At 44.3% G+C, this 19849-nt stretch overlaps 1 protein-coding gene across 2 annotated transcripts in view; it reads left to right on the plus strand.

The window, feature by feature from the left end:
• NUP160 (nucleoporin 160) overlaps positions 1–19849 on the plus strand; it is a 33210-nt gene that overhangs the window by 6421 nt on the left and 6940 nt on the right. For both annotated transcript variants that reach the window (XM_062577412.1, XM_062577413.1), the window contains 21 exons: positions 170–267; positions 1134–1218; positions 1706–1774; positions 2129–2212; positions 3117–3287; positions 3431–3530; positions 5279–5444; positions 6069–6184; positions 6291–6451; positions 7795–7928; positions 8306–8376; positions 10323–10482; positions 11176–11245; positions 14568–14666; positions 15542–15661; positions 16583–16678; positions 16798–16892; positions 17713–17809; positions 17904–18009; positions 18156–18316; positions 19106–19166. In XM_062577412.1, the coding sequence (XP_062433396.1) occupies positions 170–267; positions 1134–1218; positions 1706–1774; positions 2129–2212; positions 3117–3287; positions 3431–3530; positions 5279–5444; positions 6069–6184; positions 6291–6451; positions 7795–7928; positions 8306–8376; positions 10323–10482; positions 11176–11245; positions 14568–14666; positions 15542–15661; positions 16583–16678; positions 16798–16892; positions 17713–17809; positions 17904–18009; positions 18156–18316; positions 19106–19166 (2320 nt within the window). The remainder of the gene's footprint in view (positions 1–169; positions 268–1133; positions 1219–1705; positions 1775–2128; positions 2213–3116; positions 3288–3430; positions 3531–5278; positions 5445–6068; positions 6185–6290; positions 6452–7794; positions 7929–8305; positions 8377–10322; positions 10483–11175; positions 11246–14567; positions 14667–15541; positions 15662–16582; positions 16679–16797; positions 16893–17712; positions 17810–17903; positions 18010–18155; positions 18317–19105; positions 19167–19849) is intronic.

The raw sequence follows: 19849 nt of genomic DNA on the forward strand, positions 1-19849 counted from the left end.
TCTCTAAAGAGGCCTAGACTTAGGGATTTGTTTTGTGAGTAAACAAGAATTTTCTGTTCCAGTTGTGATTAAATGAATCAAGGGAGTGCTTTGCTAGTATGAATTATGCACGTTTCTCTGCTGTACTTGAATTTATAACAAGAAAGTAAATCTGTGCTATGTCTTCTAGGAGATTCTTGTTGATTTTGCCTTAACCTCGGCTGAGATCTGGGCACTGTGGCACAATGAAGAGAACCAAACCGTTGTGAAATATATCAATTTCGAACAGTGAGTTTCTGCTGCACTGGATTGCTGGAGTTGAGAGCCTGGCAAAGGGCAACTTTGCTGTCCTGGTACTGCTTTGCTGACTTCAGTGTGTTAAGATGCAGTGGTACCTTGTTCTTCCTATTGTGGGGTTTGTCAAATCCACAGCTCAGTTTTCCTGCAGTGCAGATTACTTGGATTTTTTTTTTGTCCTGCTTTATAATAAAGCTACAGCTCAGCTGCAGGAATGTGAAAAATGTAGAAAGCCAGACAGGCTTGCTGTGAATGGAATCTGCTGCAAGTGTTGGAGGGAGGGTTGTACTTTCCTGACAACTCCTTCAAAACTGGCTGATCTCTTCCAAGAAAGATCTTGTTTTGAAGAGAACAGTGATGTGAAAGTGTCAGCCTTATTTTTATAAAGCCAGGAGGATAGGGTATGGTTTGTTTGTTTGTTTTTAAACACAAGCCAGACCAGGCAATTATATATTGGGTAAAAAGTGCTGTGCGTATTCTTGTTTAGGCAGAAGAATCTACCAGTCAGTCTAAGGAAGAGTTACTTGGTGAGCACTTGTGAAAGAGATAACATTGATAAAAATTAAGGAACCATATTGATGAGCCTCTTCAAGAATCCAGCCTGTTCTTTTACCTCAGGAATGGGGATACCACCACTAGGCTCTGCTGCCTAAATCTGTCATTTGTCACTTGGTCAAAGTTACTCTGTTAATAAATCTGAGGGGCTATGGTTGCTTTAAATTTTGTGATGACTACCGGCAATGACAAATCTGGTTTAGGTGACTGCTCACAGAGGCTCTGTGTTGTAGTACTGCAATACAAAGCTGACTGTTTTGTTCCTGTTTTTTTTTTTTTTTTTTTTTCCTCCCTTCTTCCAGAAACGTTGCAGGCCAATGGAACCAGGTTTTTGTGCAGCCACTACCTGAAGAGGAGGTGACAGTTCAACATGACCAGGACCCCAGGGTGAGCTGACTATAAAATAACAAGAAGTAATGAAGCTTCCCTGCCCAAAGGAGAAATCAGGATAAGTCAAGTGTACAATATTTATCTTTTTTCTGAGTCTTGACCTTTGTCACCCTCTTAAAATTTCTCCATATTAAAGGGGACAAAACTTAGCCTCTGTTATCAGAGTGTTAAAGCAATGAGCATGGTTATTAAGCCAGAAGTTGAGGGAAGAGGAGAATTTCAAGTCAGTTAAGAGCAAGCCTTGAGACAAAACACGCCAAAAGAATCTGGAGTGTGGGGGAAGCTGTGCTCAGTCATGGGAACTGAAAAGGGAGTGAAAGGGGAGAAGTTAGAGCAGGTAGGGGATTTTTGAACTGAAGCTGGAAAGAAACACAGATCTGGGGGTGAGTTTGAAAATGGAAATAAGGACCAGAAGCAGTGCTTTTAAATGCTGGCCTTCTGGCATATGTCTTTCTTTTAAGTTATTTTCTTGTCCTTTTCATAGGAAACGTACCTGGAGTATCTCTTTATGCCCGGACGGTTCACAAATGCAGCTATCCAGAAGGCTTTACAGGTTAGTGTGAGAGTGTTTGTTGCTCTCACTGTTCAGCCTCTCCTGAGGCCTCCTGTGGAAACCTATAGGAGGGTACAAGAAAAAGCTGATGTTAAGGTGTGCAGCACTTTATTTGCCCCAATACGGCCTCTGCCACCCGTTGCGGGGCTTGGGGCTTTCTTCATTTCTGTAGGAAGAGTGAAGCTGGCTGTACCCCCATGTGCCCTGCATTAGCAACCAGCAATCTTTCTATTTTGTGTTTCTAACAGAGCACTTGATGGTGCTGTCTTGTTTGTTTTACATCATTATTGCTGCTCAAACTTGGAGAAACAGGTTTCTTGGTTTAAAGTAAAAGTTTCCTCTACTGCTTTTTAGATCTTTTCTCAAGGAACCGAGAGACACTCGGATCTGACATGGGATGAGTTAAAAAAAGAGGTTACATTAGCTGTGGAAAGTGAGGTGAGACTTTTTCTGTCATCTGTTGTTCATACATCCATTATATGTATCATTAGATGATTCAGTGGAGTTAAATGAGATGCTCAAGTGACCCAAGGCCTTATTTGGTCTTTGCCTCTCTAAGGGAGTTATTTGTTTGCTTATTTAGGGATATAAAAATCTCTGTCATTTCTGCTTGGCTTTTTCATTCCCTCTTTCCTTTCTGGAGTCTGTTCCTCTGGCTAGATTTTCTACTTTCTTCTGTCTGGGTACTCTTTAAGTGGAGTCCTGGTCGCACATTATGTGCTGCATGTTCCAGCTCCCTGTCCTGGATGCTGGCTAGCAGCAAACAGATCTGTTGCTCATAGTTTTGGACAGCAGAAGATGTGTCTGAATCTGGGGTACCTGTAGGGGACTTAGGGAAACCTATCTGCAAATCAGCTCTCTGTCCTTTTGGCTCTGAATTTCCCCCATTTTATCCTACTTGTCCAGATTTTACTCTCATATGCCTGATTCTCTAAGCTAGTATTCCTACCTGCAGTTCATCCATTGGGCTGTTTGGAATATTGCTAGGAAGTTCGTTGAAAGAAGGCAGTTTCATATATCCTGTAACAGTTGTTTCACATGATTTAAAAGGATCTGCAATGCCACTTTTTGTTTTGACACCATTGGTGCTTCTTTATATAAGATAGTGTAGTAGTAGTTCTTGTGGGCCTTGTTCCCTTGCTGTTTGCTGTGTAATATCTCTGCTATAGGAAAAAAAATTGTCTGTAAGGCAATGAGGAAAAGAACAAACAGATGTTTACCAATCCTTAACCATGTAAAGCTGTGACACTGGTTGCGAGGGACAAAATTGCAGTCCGAGCACTACAGGTTTTCTCTTTGTCACTGCCTGTATTCATCTGAAGTCCTATTTTGGTCCCACCAGTTCCACAGCAGTGTGACAGAATACGAATGCTCCCCGGAAGAGTTTTGGCAGCTGCAGGTGGAATTCTGGTCCAAGTTTTATGCCTGCTGCCTTCAGTACCAAGAAGCACTCTCACGGCCTCTGGCACTGCACTTGAATCCCTATACCAACATGGTGTGTCTGCTGAAGAAGGTGAGACTAAGCAGAAGTGGCTCTGGGCTCCTAGACCTGCGTGGCCAGTGGAAGCAGTTACCACCAGGGAATTGTAGCATGATCTTCTGACTGAGACGTGAATTTGGAGAGCTCAAAGAATGGGTTTCTCCTTACCTTTCTAGGGGTCCCTGTCTTTTCTCGTGCCCTGCTCCATGGTGGACCATCTCTATCTCCTCTCTAATGAACACTTACTGACTGAGGATGACGCTGCCATCTTTGATGGTAAGTGAGGAAATGCAGAGGCTCCTTCATTGCTGGATTCTGAAATACTACGTGTAAGGGAAGCCTTAGGCAGGGGGATGCAGGAGTTTTCATAGTTGCTTGTTGAAGTGCTGCTGGCTCCATGATTATCAGCATGGGTTCTAACTTTGTTTTCTTATTTTGGCACTTACTGTAAATTTTATGTTACAAAACCTGCCATAATATTCATACAAGGAATTTAAAAATAATGTGACAAGGCTGAAAATCTGTCTTGGCTCATTTCAGATAACTTAAAAAAGAAGAATCTAGATTTCAGGGCACATGTTGTTCAGCGGTAGGCATCTGCATTGGTGTGATTCTTTGCCCTTGTGGCGTTCTAAGGTACCTGTGCAGGTTTGGGGGTGTTAACTGGTGTCTTTTTCGTGTCTGCTCTCTGTGGGATAGATCTGCCAGGATTGAGCTCAGTAGTGTGCTGGCAGGTTCTTCAGTACTGCTGGGGAGATTAGGATTTAGAAGCTCAGTTTTCTATCCCCTAAATTGTTGTTTGATTCTCTAAAAGCTGCCAAGTGAATTCAAGCCCATGCCAGGAGGGGAAGTTCCATCAAAAAACACATCAAAAAGTCACATTACAGCTGGTAATCCCTTATATGAGCTCTTCTTTATGTTAGTTTAGTTGGATGCTTGCTCATTTTTGCAATGCCCACTGGGATCCTTAAGACCTACCCTGACTTGATGTGAGTGGTTCTCTTTCATAGAATTCCCCAATCTCTTCATCTTGCTGATGGAATAAACTGTACAAGATTAAGGATGAGAAGGAAACTTGAAATCCTGTACATACTCTGGCACTCTGAGTTCAGCTGTGCTGCTCTGCAAACTTACTTGCTTGTTTTAAGCAAAATGATTTTGCATAAATATTTTCATGTAAGCTCTGAGGAAGGATTATGCAATTCCCTGCCTCCAGGAAGTAAATGCTATGGAGTGCAAAACTTGTTCTTGATATTGTTGCCACACTGCCCTCTATGCTTTGCTAGCCATGCAATCACATGTTTCATGAAGAAAAAGGCAATGGAAAATGTTACCTAAGTTCCAGTTTCATGCTTGAGTGGTTTTTTTGTTGTTGTTTTTAATTTTAAAGAACCATCATCCATTTGGTTGAGCTATTTCTGCCTCTGAAGCTCTCCAGGGTTTTGGAAGGAAAGCTAGAGGCCTGGAGAGCAGTGTTTCTTAGGAGGCTAGCAGTTTCTGCCCTGTTCACTTCAAGCTTCACAAAAAAATAATAATCTTTAAAAATATATATAAAATGCACTGCAAATCAGTGATTTATCCTGTAATCTTCAAAAATGCATTTTCAGATCGTTTCTAATAATGTGAAAACATTCCTTCCTCTGTGAGAGGTATGGATAACTGCTATGTGAGCCATTTGCTCTTGGTTTTCTTTACTTTTACACTGTACTAATTATTTGCTTTTAAGCTGTAACTGGTTGTTAAATCCAAATCTTTGGATTTACTTTGGTTGTTTTATTGTTGCATTTGAATTTTTTTTTTATTTTATTTTTCAAATAGTAAAACACAAATTTTTCCCTTGCCAACTCCTAAGTTTTAATTTGGCCTCATAGTTAGCAGTGAAGGGTCAGTTGGACAAGCAGGGCTGAGACCAATCTGCTGCTAGTAGCTTTCTGGAATGAGGTAAACTGACTTGGTTTAGAACAGACCTTCCATCTTCATTTTGAAATCTCTTGTGAATATACAGTTAGATTCTTTCATTACAGATTTGGAGATGTCTCGTGATGTTGTCTGTCTTGTCCAGTGCCTTCGACTGATTGGTGAATCAATTTCCATGGAAATGGCATTCATAATGGAAATGGCTTGCTCCCGCCTCCAGCCTCCAGAAAAGGCTGCAGAGCAGATCCTGGAGAACTTGATAGCTAATGACACGTAAGGAGATATTTTTACATAAACTCCCCTGTGAAGACGTAGGGATGTCTGAGCAGAGATTGCCTGGAACAATCTTTGACTGGGGTCAAAAATGCATTTGGGGATGTATGGACTTTCCCTGCACTGCAGGAGAATTCTCCAGACCCTCTCAGAGATGGGGAGAAATGGATGTTGGTGTCACTAGTGGGATTTTCCTTCCAGACCTTCCTTGCTGCAGCTTAGGCCCTACTCAGCAGAAATCTTAGCCATTCTTAGGTGAGATACAAAGCAGGTGAGCTGACTTCTTGGTAGGTGATCCTCCTTGCTGCGTGAAAGCAAGTGCTTGTGGACACCAGCTAGAGGCCAGAGCCTTGGTCAAGCCCTGTGGTTAGTGTGCTAACCTCCTCCTGAAATCATTACCCTGTGGAATGCTAGCTATCTGACTGTTATTTCCTGGTAGCCTGAGGGAGTGGAATAGACTGGTCCCTGCAGGCACTGTAATAAAAACTCAAAGCCAGAAGAGGATTCCCTTCAGGAATGTCCAAGCTGATCAGATATGCTCCCTCCCAGAGAGGATCGTTACGGGAGGAGAAAGAACCCCCTTGAGTTCAAATGTCATGTTGTCAAATAATTCTTTCTTTGCAGAGAAAATGTGATGGAGGACATTCACAGCAAATTGCAGGAGATCAGAAACCCAATCCATGCCATAGGAGCCCTTATCCGAGAAATGGACTATGAGACGGATGCTGACATGGAAAGAGGTAAAAGCTCTACAGCAGCGTAATCAGCCTAGGAAAGCAGCAGCTGCTTAGCAAGGGTTCTTGTTGATCTAGTTCCTACTCTTATTCCAGTAATTTTGTCTTTCAGCTCAGCCTCTAAATATGCGCATGAACCTCACACAGCTGTATGGTAGTGGTACTGCGGTCAATGTGGTTTGCTGGGGAGTGTGTAAGATTGTCACAATCCGTTTCCTGATCTGCCGGGACCTGTTGATCCTCCAACAGCTGTTACTGCGACTTGGAGATCCTGTGAGTATAGCTCTTGAAGCTACTGAGTGCACTGTCAGTGCTTTGAACTTTGTGGGTCTGAGGTTCAGCCAATGCCAGATTCTGAGCTGTCTCCCCCATAAAAACATTGGAGGCTGTTGAAACTAGCAGAAGGCATTCACAAGCCCTTTTCTTCTCATCTAGTGACTTCTATCATCCTAAGTAAAGCAGTGCGCTGCTAACACACCCTAACTCCCTGTTTTCATACTCAGTATCCAGGAAATAGAAAGCAAAACTTTCTTTGCTCTGTTCTGTAGGAGGAGAACATTATTTCTAGCCTCTGATACAAAGTTGTGCTGTTTGGGCACATACAGTTCTTCCTTCTGTGCCCCATCACTCCCACGCCACTGTGCCAGCCTAGAATGCCCAGCCTGATGACTATGGCCTTGTTCTCTGGCAGCACAGAGCACAGCACCTTTGTATTGTGGCAGTAGCATTTCCCCAGAGACTGATCTCACCTTCTGTGTGAGGGCTGCTTCAGCCAGTGTAAGCAGCCACTGTGGTGGCAGCTGTGTTTGTGGCTGTGGTAGACAGGTCTGGGTTGATCCTGTTGGCTGTGTGGCTGCAGAAGTGATTGTGCTCATGCCTTGAGTGGAACACAAGGGATGGGAACAGGTCCACGGGCAAGGGGAGCATTGTTTCAACCAATATTGTTTACTTGGAATCATTACTGCTTTAGTTTCTTGATTTAACAGAAATTAACTTCTTCCTGGATAAGGTCACCCTGGTAGCACTTATATCGTGTTGCAAGGTGTCCTTCTGGAGCCAAGCTTTCTCACAGACTAGTAAGGCATGTGACTTGTGCTGCTCGCTTGGTTAGGAACTGTGTTTTCCCTCCTTGACATGCCTGTGTCCTTCACAAGTGTGGATTGCTTTCCCTTCCACATCTCCTGCCCATGCTGCTTCTGACTGGAACATGAAAAAATACAACCCCTGGAAAGCAGAGCTAGGCTGGGAGATGGTCTCTGTAGAAAAGCTGTTTTCCCCACTAAGCAGCATTGTCACAATAGTGAAAAGCCCCTCTTTGCTGGTGTCCCTGATATCAGTAGGCATACTGAGTGTCGTGCTGGTGTTTGTAGAGAAGCAGTCCTTAAGCCCATAGCTTAGGGCTTAGCACATATCTGTGTTATTCTGGTACATGCAGCAGTACTGCTGGTGGTCTGAGTGGGTCTGGTTGTCTGCCAGCCTATTGGCCACCTTCATGTTAGCAGGAGGAATGAGTTGGGCCTGGTTAAAAAAAAAAAAAAAATGCTGATTGTCCTTGTCCTGCTGTTCCTCTCTGGGCTTGGCCTCTTGGTGTGCCAACCTTTGAGGTTTCCTTGCAGATGGTTATGGGAGGGGGACAGCTGTTCCAGTCTCAGCAGGACCTGCTGCACCGCACTTCTCCTCTGCTCCTGTCATACTATCTGATCAGGTGGGCAAGTCAGTGCCTCGCTTCGGATGTCCCTGTTGACACACTGTAAGTATCTTTCCACTCTGTCTCTGACTGATGTGGGTTTTGTACTAAATTCTCCTGAAATGCCATTATAAGTATGAGAAGGTGATGGTTTCTCTGCGAATCTTGCTGTAGGAGTCAGGCTGTGCTGTTTTGGATTTGTTCTCTCTCTCTCTCTCTCTCTCTCTCTCTCTCTCTCTCTCTCTCTCTCTCTCTGTTTCCTGTTTGAGTTGACTCCTTATTAGAATTAGCTTATGCTAATTCTGTGGTGTGAGGGTTCAGTGCTCCATGACCCACTGCCTTTTTTCAGTGATAAAGAGTGATTTGACTTGAACAATGAGTATGCTTAAAGCAGGAGGTGCCTTTTGTTGTCTTTTCACTGATGGCTTTTTCTTCTCTAGGGAATCTAATCTGCAGCATCTGTCTGTATTGGAGTTAGCAGACACTACTGCCATAACACCTCACAAACTAGGTAAGATATGTCCGCAGTTCATCAGCTCTCATTTTTTTTTTATTTATACTTCCTTAAGCTTGATAGTTGAATCTTTCAAAAAAAGCCTGATTTGGGGGGATTCCTGATTTTGGAGCTTGACATTCCTCTCTCTAAATTGGGCCTTTCTTCACAGAGGAAGTTGATTGCTCCATCTATGACTGAGGGTGATGGTTTAGCTCCTTTAGTACAGCAGTTTGTGCTGTGCGTGCTGGATTCTGCAATCCCAGCAATGTTCTTTTAATGAAGTGGTGGTGTGTAACTTCCCAGATGCATGAAAAACTGTTCTGAGCATCTGTAAGGACCCTTGCCTTTTAGTGAGTGCATATCCCCCTAGCAGTGCTAGAGTTACAGGGGTTGTTACTCGTCAGGATGCTGTTGTCTCCTGTGTCTTTGCCACCAAGGAAATTGCTTAATGCAGCGTGCCAATGGATGACATGTTTGAACAAACTCCTTTGTATGGAGTCATTTGTCATGCTATCCACCCAAAAAAAAAAAAAAAAAAAAAAATCTGCCATGTTGGACCTTCTATCCCAGACACAAGTCTTGTTATCAACCTGAGTCAACTGACAATGGAGGGGAAGGCCTCGCTCAGCCAAATGGTATTAATTCTGGGCCCGGTAGTATCAGCCAAGTTCATCTGCCACTCGTGTGTTACAGTGACTGTAGCAGGTCATACTAGGTCTGTCCTGCTTGCTAGCCTTTGTCCAACAGTGAGCAGAAGCAGCAGCTCAGAGAAGGGAGAACATGCAGGAATACTTTACAAGAACATGTTTGTGTTTCTAACGATTCACAATTCAGACAGTTAAGATGTGAGCTACCAGCTGTGAGCAGCAACACACAAATGGGAAATAGCAGCTGGTAATTCATTCACATTTTGGAAGTCTTGCTGCAAACCCTAGACAGAGAGAGATACTTTCAGTCACTGTCTTGGGGGAAAGGGATCCTAATGGAGGACAGTAAAAGGTAACTTAAGCAGAGGAATGAATTCCTTGAAATGGTTGCAGGAGCAGGTGATGAGCAGAGTATGAGGAAAATGCACAGTGGTGACCCTGCTGAAAGTAGCTTGTATGAAACGTCAGAGCTGAGATATTTTAGAGAGAGCTAAAGGGAAGCTCAGTTACGAACAGAGGCAGCAATGCCAGGTGTGAAGGGCTATGAGTTTGGGAGGAATTATCTCCACTTACTGATAGGCCTGGGGGATTTGTCCTCTTTGTGACTATGCTGAGATCTTCAGAGTCTGAACTCCCCATGAAAACCTCAGTTCAAGAGGCAGTTGCCTCAAAGCAAATGTCAGTGCGTTAAAGGGAAACTGAAAATATCCTTTGTGTGTGCCAGTGTTGTGAGTTATTTCTTGACCCATTCATGAGGAAAGTCCTATTTGACCACTGTGCTTCAGGAAAAAAATATGTAAAAAATGGGGAAAAATGTAAAGGAGGTGGCAGCTTGGGGAGAGGCGTTGAAAACAGCTACTGAGAGGTTAGCCAGATGAGACTGCTTAGGGGCCTGGAATGAGAAGGGAGGCATTTGAACAGAGCCAGATAGCGAAGTCAGCACTCCCTCAGCTCTGCCCTGCAAAACATCCAGTTGTGTTGGAAAGCTACAAATGGATTGCTAATAGCACAATCAGAGAGAGAGAGCAGCTCGCTTTTTTTTTCCTTTCTTTTTTTTTTTTGGTTATAATTGAGTTGCAATTAATAAACACTGCAGCGTGTGATTCATTGATCTCCTGCTACCGCCTCTGATTTAACCAGCAGACGTCAAGAGGAATCCAAAACCAACAAATTGGAGTATTCAACATGCTTTTTGTTTTGTTGTGATTTAATCTGTGATGTTTGGGCTGATGAGCCCAGCATAGCAGCTTGATGTAGGAAGTGAGAAGTCTGCCGTGGGCCCTGTTCTCAGTGTTTCTTTAACTTGTATTTTAGTATCCAGCCCTCAAACAATTGTGGAGCTGTTCTTCCAGGAAGTGGCCAGAAAGCACATCATATCTCGACTCTTTTCGCAACCAAACACCTCTTTGGCCGAAACAAGTTTGAATTGGCCCCATCTTATTACTGCGATAGTGGCTGACTTTCTGCCACTCCTGTATCCTTGACTGTAAACCCACAGCAAGGTGTTCCATCTTGCTGGACTGTAATTAGTGGAAGTTTTTGTGCAGCGTGGCAGTGCTGCAGCCCCTATGTGGGGCTGCCATGTGAGTTCTGCGAGATTACATGAAGACTGCGAGATTACGTGAATCACATCCATGTCATGAGGCTGAATGTGTTGGCAGGTTTGTAAGCAGAGTGTTGGGACTAGCGGAATGGTTATGGTGGTGGAGCAGTAAGTTGGCCATCTCCACCAGAGATCCTTGTGCAGTTTCAAAAGCAACGTTTCCAAACCCGAATCTCCAAAACAAGTCTCCTGAACAAGCAACTATTAGTGTTTGTGGGATTTGTGGGTATTTAAGGTTTCACAGAATCCATCCTGTTTAGGTGCACAAGAACAGATTTGAATTTCTGACTTTAAGCCCCTGAGTTCTAGAAACTTATCCTGGTGAGGAGTGATGCTGGGAGATTTGGAATGGTAACAGGATTTGGGTAGTTATGGATTAGATATAATAATGGTTTTGCTCTAATATGGATAAATCTTATTACAGAATAATAAGTTGTGTAAAGAGCAGCTTAATCTTCTCTTTTCTCCCCCCTCCCCCCACAAGCTAAGAGAGGCACAGAGTTTTAGACTATTGCCTCAAGCTCTCTGGACTGGGTTCTGCTTTCTTCCTTAACCTCTGCTCAGGTGGCCCAGCAATCCTGGCTTTCTCTTTCCAGAGTGTTTGATGGGGAGCTGTCAGTATACCCAGCTGCAGGTGAGTGCTTCATTCTGTCTCTCTCTAACAGTGCTTGTGCAATGAAGCTCTAGAAAATGCCCTATGCCTTCCTTTACACAGCTAGGAAAGTACTGCTGGGACCAGGAGCAGTGTGGCATGCAGACATGCCCCAGAGTCAGCAAAGGCCTGCAAAGGGATGATATTGCTGAAGAATAGTCTTTTAGCACTGTGTGCGCACAGTTTTCCTAAGAGTAACTTAATCTCTGTGTGCAAGGGAAATGTTAGTTGCATCAGCTACTGCTTTTGATTCTTGCCTGACAGCAGTCTCTTTGGGAGACCTGTTTGCATGTCTTCACTTGGAGTGTGCCATGGCTCACCTCCTTAAGAGGTAGTGTTACTGGAGTGCATCATTCTTCCAGCTAAGGTTGCAAAAAGTGATGTTTTTGCCTTTGGGAGTTGAAAGAGGACAGCGGTGAGTGCAATTGCCTCTTCCTATGGACCGATTTCTTTTTTCAGTAGCAAGTCTGCACCTTTGCTGTTGCACAGGTGTAACACAATGCAATCTCCATTCACAGCTGCCTGACCTCCACTTAGAAAGGCCCTGTCTACCCAAGACTGCATCTGCAGTCAGTGGAGTTTGTTCTGCTTTTCCATAGTCGCTGCTCTCTGAACTCACATGTGACCTAATCTTTCCAAACTCTCTGCTCCCGTTTTGCCTTCTGGAGATGATGGGCTGGAAGTTTGCCCCGCGGATAAAATCAGCTATAAGGAACTGCTCTTTTGGAGAGCTGTTGGGAATCTTTGCCTTATGTCATAGCTAGTGCAATGTCAGCACACTAAACAAACGTAAGTTAGAAAATATCTTCCATCTTTCTTGTGCAGCCATCCCTTTCCTGTTAGTGCCCACCTCAGCCTCTACTAACTGAAGGGCTTTTTGTTAAGTGTCTCATACCAACAAAATGCAGCAATGATTTTGTTGCAGGTTAATTTAAGATGATCTGCTTTACAGGTTTAGTCTTCTATGTTTTCAACAATATCCAGACAGAAATGCTCAGGATTATTATATAACCTTCTGTGCAGAAGTTCAGTCTCCCAGGACTTGTCTGATAGTATGAAACTGTGGGCACGTAACTTGTTTGTGAGCTTGTTGAAGTATCATAGCAAACCTGTAACCTAATCACCTGTGAGCTGCTGGTAAACCCCGTAACTCTTTCTGTGGTACAATTGCAAGCATATTGGCCTCAAGATCAGGCATTTGAGAAACTATCTAAAATCTAGCAGCAGAAATACAATTTCAGGAGGGCTCATTTATAACTTAAGTGTTCTTATGAGTAAAATGTGACATAAGAAATGTCCATCAATCTTTTCATCACTGGCTACGCATTTGATGTCTTGGTAGCAATATGAAGGAACTACTTATTTTCAGGTATCTCCACAGGCTGTTATATTTCATTGCATTATTTCTTGCACTGTCTCTTCCTGTGCTCTTTAGAGGCTTGGTAGTTGTAGCTGCTTGTATTCCAGTCCTAAACTGTGATTTCCTGTCTGTAGTGCCGTGTGATGCATTTCATTGCCCTACTGATGGCAGTCCTTGATGTGTTCAAGACTAGACAGAGTGTTATTAATAAGACATTTTTCCTATATATTTTAGTAGGGCTTTTATTCTCACAGCCACTTGCACCTGGGGGCTGAATTATTCTTTTTGTGCTTGTGTTGTTGAGAAGAATGTCAAATCTTTAAAGCTTCTGAGCCAGGAAATGCCAAGATGGTTTGGACAACGTCATTCTGCCTCTTGGTCTCTGTGCGCAGTGCTACGGTTTCTCATGGCACGAGCATACTTTGAATTTTCTTGCAGTGCTTTTGTCTCGCTTGTCAAGGAGATGCAAGAGGCTTTTATCTCTGCAGGAGCGGGCTCTTCCTCCTCCCCTGCTACCTTCTGTTATGCTTACTGATCCCAGTCAGTCACGTAAACTTGGATTAAGTGCATCGACCTCAGTGAGCTAACACCAGATTTGTCTGTGAATGTGAACACGCTGACCCAAATAGAGGTGGAGATACAGGAAGCATCCTGTAAGTAACAAGCAGGCACAGAGAAGGTCTAGTGACCAACACACAGGCCTGGGATGAGAGCCAAGCCTCCCTTGCTGTTTATTCTGTATGACAAGCTGTTGAGTAAGTCTGGTGTGGGTTTTATGTCTTGCAGGTGGCTGATTTGAGCACAGAATTCATGTGGGTTTTGGTGGAGCTGTGGCTGGGACAGGCAAGGCATATGTGCTGGTTGTGTTGCATTTACACGTTTTACTGATGAACTCTGATTCCTGCATGTCCTTTCCCTCTGAGTTGCAGTGTCCTGCTAGTGAGACTGGCTCATCATTCTTCCTTTCAATAAGAAGAGCAAATATCAGTCTCCCAGGGAAACCTCTAGTGCTATTGGTTTTGTTCTCTTGTAGCCCTTCAGAAGAAGATACTGTGGCAGCTAACATAGCTGTGTCCATAGCTAGTATAGCATTGTGGAATCTGTTCTTTAAACAAAGTTGCTGTCACTCACCGATACTCTTTCCGTCACTAATTTCTCTTGCATATTCTTTTATACTTGTACATATCAAGACAGGTGTCCTGGTGGTCTGATCAGAAATGCTTCTGAGGCATAGAAGATGAAGGATGCCACCTATTGCGTCTTCATCATGTCTTCCATCTTCTTTTTAATTGGTGATGACATTTTGTAGATTTTGTATTCTTTTGCCAAAGAAGGCACAGGGCCAGGCTGAGTTGTATCACCCGATTTTGGCCGGTATCTGTGCTGAGGCCTTATCCATTGTGTGTTCTTAGTGCCGTCAGTCCCCCACCTGATGCCTGTCAGTTGGTGCTGGAATCTACGATCTACCCTGGGTGCCATGGCTGATCTCAGTCTGCTGCCCTGCTGCACAAATACCACTCTTAATCCCTGCTTTGCCTGCTCTCCTGGTGCCTTCATACACTCACACTCTCATTTGTGCTCTGTGCGCACCAATGTAATATTTCCTTTATGGTTCCCTTCAGCAAGTGTGTAACAGCTTTAGAGAGCATTGTGTCTGATTTGCTTGGAAGTCAGATGCTGTTTCGGATGTCTTTTGTACAGACACTGGAGCTGATCAAGGCGGGTTGTTTACTAGGAGTACAGAGAGGGTCTCTCTCCATCTGTGCACCAAAGGGTCTTTGAGGCTGGGGAAACTAGCCCTCAGGCTGGATTTCTGTGAATACTGCAGCTAAAGGTGCCACCAAAATAGTGCTTTGGGGTTGAGACTTAAACCCTCCATTCTTTCTTCTAGTACTGGGTGCCTGCAGCTAACAAGCATGTGCTGACCTGCGTTCCTTTCTGCAGGAGTACATTCGCCTGCTGCAGCCGTGGTGCCATGTGAACATGGGTTCCTGCTGCTTCATGATGGGCAGATGCTACCTTGTCATGGGTGAGGGGCATAAGGTAAGACACTGTTCTTCCTCCAGCATTGCCTCACCTCTAGGGTTTGGGGCTACGACCCTTCTCCTTGAAAGGGGTGAAAAACACAGGCAGGTTTTTGCACAAATCAGTGCCCCCTCAGCAGCTCGCACTGTCGGCATTCATGCTGTGGGGAAAGATAATTTTCACTGTACACACACACACAGTGCTTGGACTTGCCTAATGACATATAGGCAAGAGTGCTGGGGACAGTCCCCTGCCTACAGTGTACTTGCAGCGTGACATGCACCTGGTTGGTGTTCTGGACTGCTGAATATAGCAGCTGAGAGCTAAAGCTTGAGCCAGGGTACTAGTGGAGAGGATACGACTGAGCACCAGGGCCTATGCTAGCTGCATAATCTAGGGTGAATGAGAGGGAACATGTCTTTGTGCTGACAGTGCTGGGGTGATATGCAGGCAGAACAGGGCTCTCAGCAGAATGGGAATGAGGATGGGCCCAATCCTGAACAAATCGTTTAGGAGCTACCAGAACCTGGGGGAGTGCAGGAGAAATTGCAGAAATAAGCCTTTTCTCTAACTTTTTTCTCCTCAGTCTTCACAAAGGTTTTTTTCCCTCTCCCCTCAGTCTTCATAACCGTTTTTTTTTTCCCTCTCTCCTCAGTCTTCACAACTGCTTTGTGAGTCAGAAATATCAATCTGTTGAACTCTACCTCCTTTGGGTGTAAAACAGATCTGGAGGGGGACATTGGGATTTGCTCCTGGGGAAGTTGTTGTTAGCTTGGGCCCAGCAGACCCCACATGTTGGAGCTAGACTGGACAGCACTGTCTTCTCACCAGTATGTGAGATTGAGTCAGTCCCCCCAGGAACACATGTGAGCTGCTTTCTGGTGTTATTCTAGGCTTTGGACTGTTTCTGTCAAGCTGCATCAGAGGTGGGAAGAGAAGAGTTCTTGGACAGGCTGATCCAAGCTGAGGAAGGTGAGATGATCTCCACTCCACGTCTGCAGTATTACAACAAGGTACGGCTGAGCTAATCCAATATATGTGGTCCCAACCATGCAGGGTCAGCACTGAATCACCTACAAAGATGCTGTTTAGAGAGAGACTTCCTACTCAGACCTCACCTTTCAGGAGAAATGACTTGAGATTTAGAAAACATATTCTCTCGGGAAACTTCATAGTAGTTATGTAGTTTCTTTGGGGGGTGGTGAAGATGTGACTAGAATGTACTAGGTAACTAGTAGTAACTTTTACAAGTGCCTAATACTATATGCTTTCCTCCTGTTAGTTTCCTAATAGCAGAGGACTTTGATTCAGCAGAAAAAGGCAGGATGAGATCTCACTGCTGGAAGTAGAAGCTAGGCATGTCCAGACCAGATGTAAGATGTATGCTTAAGGGAAGGTTATTAAGCTTTGAGGCAAATTTCACTTAGATTCTATCTCTGTTTAAAGCCGTTACCTTCTTACATGATAGCGTGGCTCAGACAGGCTGCAGGCTAGAACCTGTACTTACTGTAAAGGATTCCCTGGTTTTAAAACATATAAAATACAAGAGTTGTCAGGTGCCCTTGGAGACAGCACTTATCTCTCTGATACAGTTGTGTGCATGCTAGGGGACAGAATTGTTTACATGTCTGTTACAGGGTTTTACTGTTGCCATTAATGTTAAATCAGTCAAAGAACCTGCACTCCTGCGGAGGTGAAATCCTTCAGAAAAGCCATAGCCTGAGCCTGTTATGCTGGGACTTGATTCAGACATCTGTGATTTGCCAAAATCTTTCCTCTTTCAGTCTAGTCATTTAGAAACATCGGCATAATCTTTTGATTGTTCTTATGGTTCGTGGGGGCTGGAATAGTTCTTGAAAACAACCTAAACCCTCTCCAGTATCGCCAGTTCTTCAGTACTGCTGTAGCCAACACTAGAATATTGTCATCTTCAGGTTCTGCGCTTATTGGACATGGTTGGTTTACCAGAACTGGTCATCCAGCTGGCTACCTTGGCTATAATGGAAGCAGCTGATGACTGGAGAAGTCAGGTACATGTTATTTCTTTTCCATCTTGATGTTTTCTTATGGAATCTAGTAATATGTGTGGGGGTTAATTTATTATTATTTAACTTGAAATATGCTGGTTCATGCTCTTTGGTGTTCTCAGGCTACTTTGAGGACTTGCATCTTCAAACACCACTTGGATTTAGGACATAACAGTGAAGCATATGTGGCCTTAACACAAAATCCAGATCCAAGCAGGTAGGTGACAGTTTTATGCCTTTTGATATACCTGTGTTGGAGATATGTGTGTGTGTCTGCCTCTCTCAAATTTTGCTTTAAAGTGAAAGGAAGATGATACTTTAGTACAGGACATGACTGCTGCATTGAGAGGTTCAGTTTTAATCTGTACAGAAGTGTGTTTAAAAAAGCTTCCTCCTTGTAAGGACTGAGCATCAGTAGCTGTGTTCAACTGGGATCAGCACTATCAAGAAGAGTGGAGAGGGAAAAAAAAACCCCCCAAAAATTAGGAGCTAATTCAGAGAAAAGCCGAAAGAATGACTTAAGAGTTGAAGGTGGCATTGTAATTTGGAAAGCTTTAGGAGTCAAAACAATTTAGTTATTGAAGAAAAGACTTGGGATTGAATTTTGGCCAGAGTCACTTGTGGGAAGTGAATTAGATGGAGGAAACTTCAGGCTAGTGGAGATAGGTGTGATGAGCAGAAATGGCTGGAAGATGGAGTCCTGCATGTTCATGTAAGAAGTAGGAATGTATTGCAGAATTGAGGCTGAAGAAAATCTTACCTAATAGTGCTGAGGGGGGAAGGTTGCCTTTTTTAGTGACTCTTACAGAGAGGAGGCTCTGTCTCTATTGTCCTGAACTTTCATTTCCGACATGAATGTAGTTTGAAAGGACCCCGGTCCTGAGCCAAACACTAGTTGCTGCTTTTGGCTGGAAAAGCGTACACAGCTCATCCAAGGCAGCATGCTTGTGGCTTACGAGCTGGGTGTCCTGGAGAGTCGTTTGTTCGTGCTCCCCTTGCTCAGCTCCTCCAGAATGGATGTCCTTCTCTCTTCCCAGGCAGCTGGACTGTCTGCGCCAGCTAGTGGTGGTTCTCTGTGAGCGCTCCCAGCTCCAGGACCTGGTGGAGTTCCCCTATGTGAACCTCCATAATGAGGTAATCCTCCTGTACTGGGATGGGGGGGAGGGGGGGGGGCAAACTGCTCTCTTAGAAGTTCAGATAGGTTGACTGCCCCCTTTATGTGCTACAGGTTGTGGGGATCATTGAATCTCATGCTCGAGCAGTGGACCTGATGACCCACAATTACTATGAACTGTTGTATGCTTTCCATATCTACCGTCACAACTATCGCAAGGGTAAGGCCTGGGGAGGGCATGTTTTAGCATAACAACCAGCCTCTTTGGTACACCACTCGCCCTACCCTGTGGGGTGGCCTGTCCTGAGTCTTGTGCTGCCAGCAGGGAGCAGTGACGGGGCTAATGTGTTCCCCTTTTCTTCTCAGCTGGAACAGTGATGTTTGAATATGGCATGCGCCTAGGCAGGGAGGTGCGGACACTCCGAGGACTCCAGAAACAAGGAAACTGTTTCCTCGCTGCTATTAACTGCTTACGGCTGATTCGCCCAGAGTATGCATGGATAGTGCAGCCTGCTTCTGGAGCTGTGGTAGGAAATGCTGAGCTGACTGGAGCTGTAGGGACGTTTACAGGTGTATGCTTGAGAAAGTGCTTTCAAAAATCCTTCCCAAGACAATGAGTAGAGGTGTTGGGCTTTTCCAATCCGCTGTTCTCATGCTCTTGGTCACGTGCAGCACTTTCTTGCCTTGCTTAGCAGAAACATCGATCCTGCCTATTTATTGGCCTTGTGTCATTGCCCCCGTGTGGAGCAGATTGGAACCAGGACAGCTTATGGGCACATGTGGGAACTTTGCTGGTGGTTTGTTCCTATGAGACTTACAAGGCCATGCTTTCATGCTTCCCAGACTGTTCCTGACTGAAACTTAGATGAGGCGCAGAAGAGGGAGAGGGGCATGAGGAGAATTCAGTTCTGTTGGGAGCAAACATGTAAAAAGCTTTAAAGTATTTAATGGGACTTGCAGGAGATCAGAAATATGAATATATATCACCTTTTACTGAAATCAGAGCAAATCTTTTGGGGGAGTCCAGATAGCCAAAATATGTGTGAGAAGGAGAATTACTGGAACATGGCTTATGTTTCAGATCTGTCTGTGGAGGGGAGGGGAGTGTAGTCTGTTCAGCTAATGCTGTGCTGCATTTCTGATATCAAAAGTTGCAGAAATATAACCTGAACTGCCAAGCAGTTGCATGGCTCTTCTGATCCAACTCAAGAATTAAAATAAAGAGCTGGGGTTGGAGGAGAGAGGGGGGGGTGCACTGAGGTAGTTTGTCTTTTGGAAAGCTGGGTGCAAACCCTTTTTCCATTTTTTCCTAAAAGTATGAGCGCCCAGGAGCATCCCCAAAGAGAAGCCACGATGGGGAGTGCACAGTCATTCCAAGTAAGTGCCTGGTCCTGGTGTTTCCTTTTTCATGTGTTCCAACAGCCTTTCCCATTGCCTCAGAGCTCTGTTGCTCCCTTGTGAGCTGGGAGGTGGCTTGCAGTGGCTCTTTGGCAGATTAATTATTTGGGGGATTGAAAGCCAGTTAACTCTCCCAGTGTTGATGTTTGCCAGCTACAGTATACCACTGTGTAACAGATGTGTTTACAGCTATTCTCTGAGGAGTTTCTGTGCACACGTGTCTGTAGTTTGACGTCTTGTTCAGTTTTTTACATTCAGTAGAAATACCTTGTACTTCTTAAATATAAAGCCTTTGTGAGGCGGTTTCCAGCTCTTTAAAATTTTTGTTGCTCATAGTGTTGAAAACCCTGCTGATACAGCTAGTCTCTGCTGGTAAGGTCTCTACTCTGCACATATATCTATCTAAGCATAGGATGGTGGGGTCAGGCTGGCCTTGTAATTCTCAGCATTAGTCTAGAAAAGTTTAAGGTCAGGTATTTTTACAGTGACACTTCTGATGAGCTCTTTTGTAGTGTATGCTGGCAGTTGGCATAGCAGCTGTTACCAAACATAAGATAATCTGACAGTCTGTATCCCTAATAGAGGTGGGAGGGGAGGCTTGTATCAAGGAGATGCATAGACTTCAAGATAGCAAGGAAGGACAACAAAACCCGATCCTTCCT

The sequence above is a fragment of the Rhea pennata genome, chromosome 5 (assembly GCF_028389875.1).
Source record: "Rhea pennata isolate bPtePen1 chromosome 5, bPtePen1.pri, whole genome shotgun sequence".
NCBI lineage: Eukaryota > Metazoa > Chordata > Aves > Rheiformes > Rheidae > Rhea > Rhea pennata.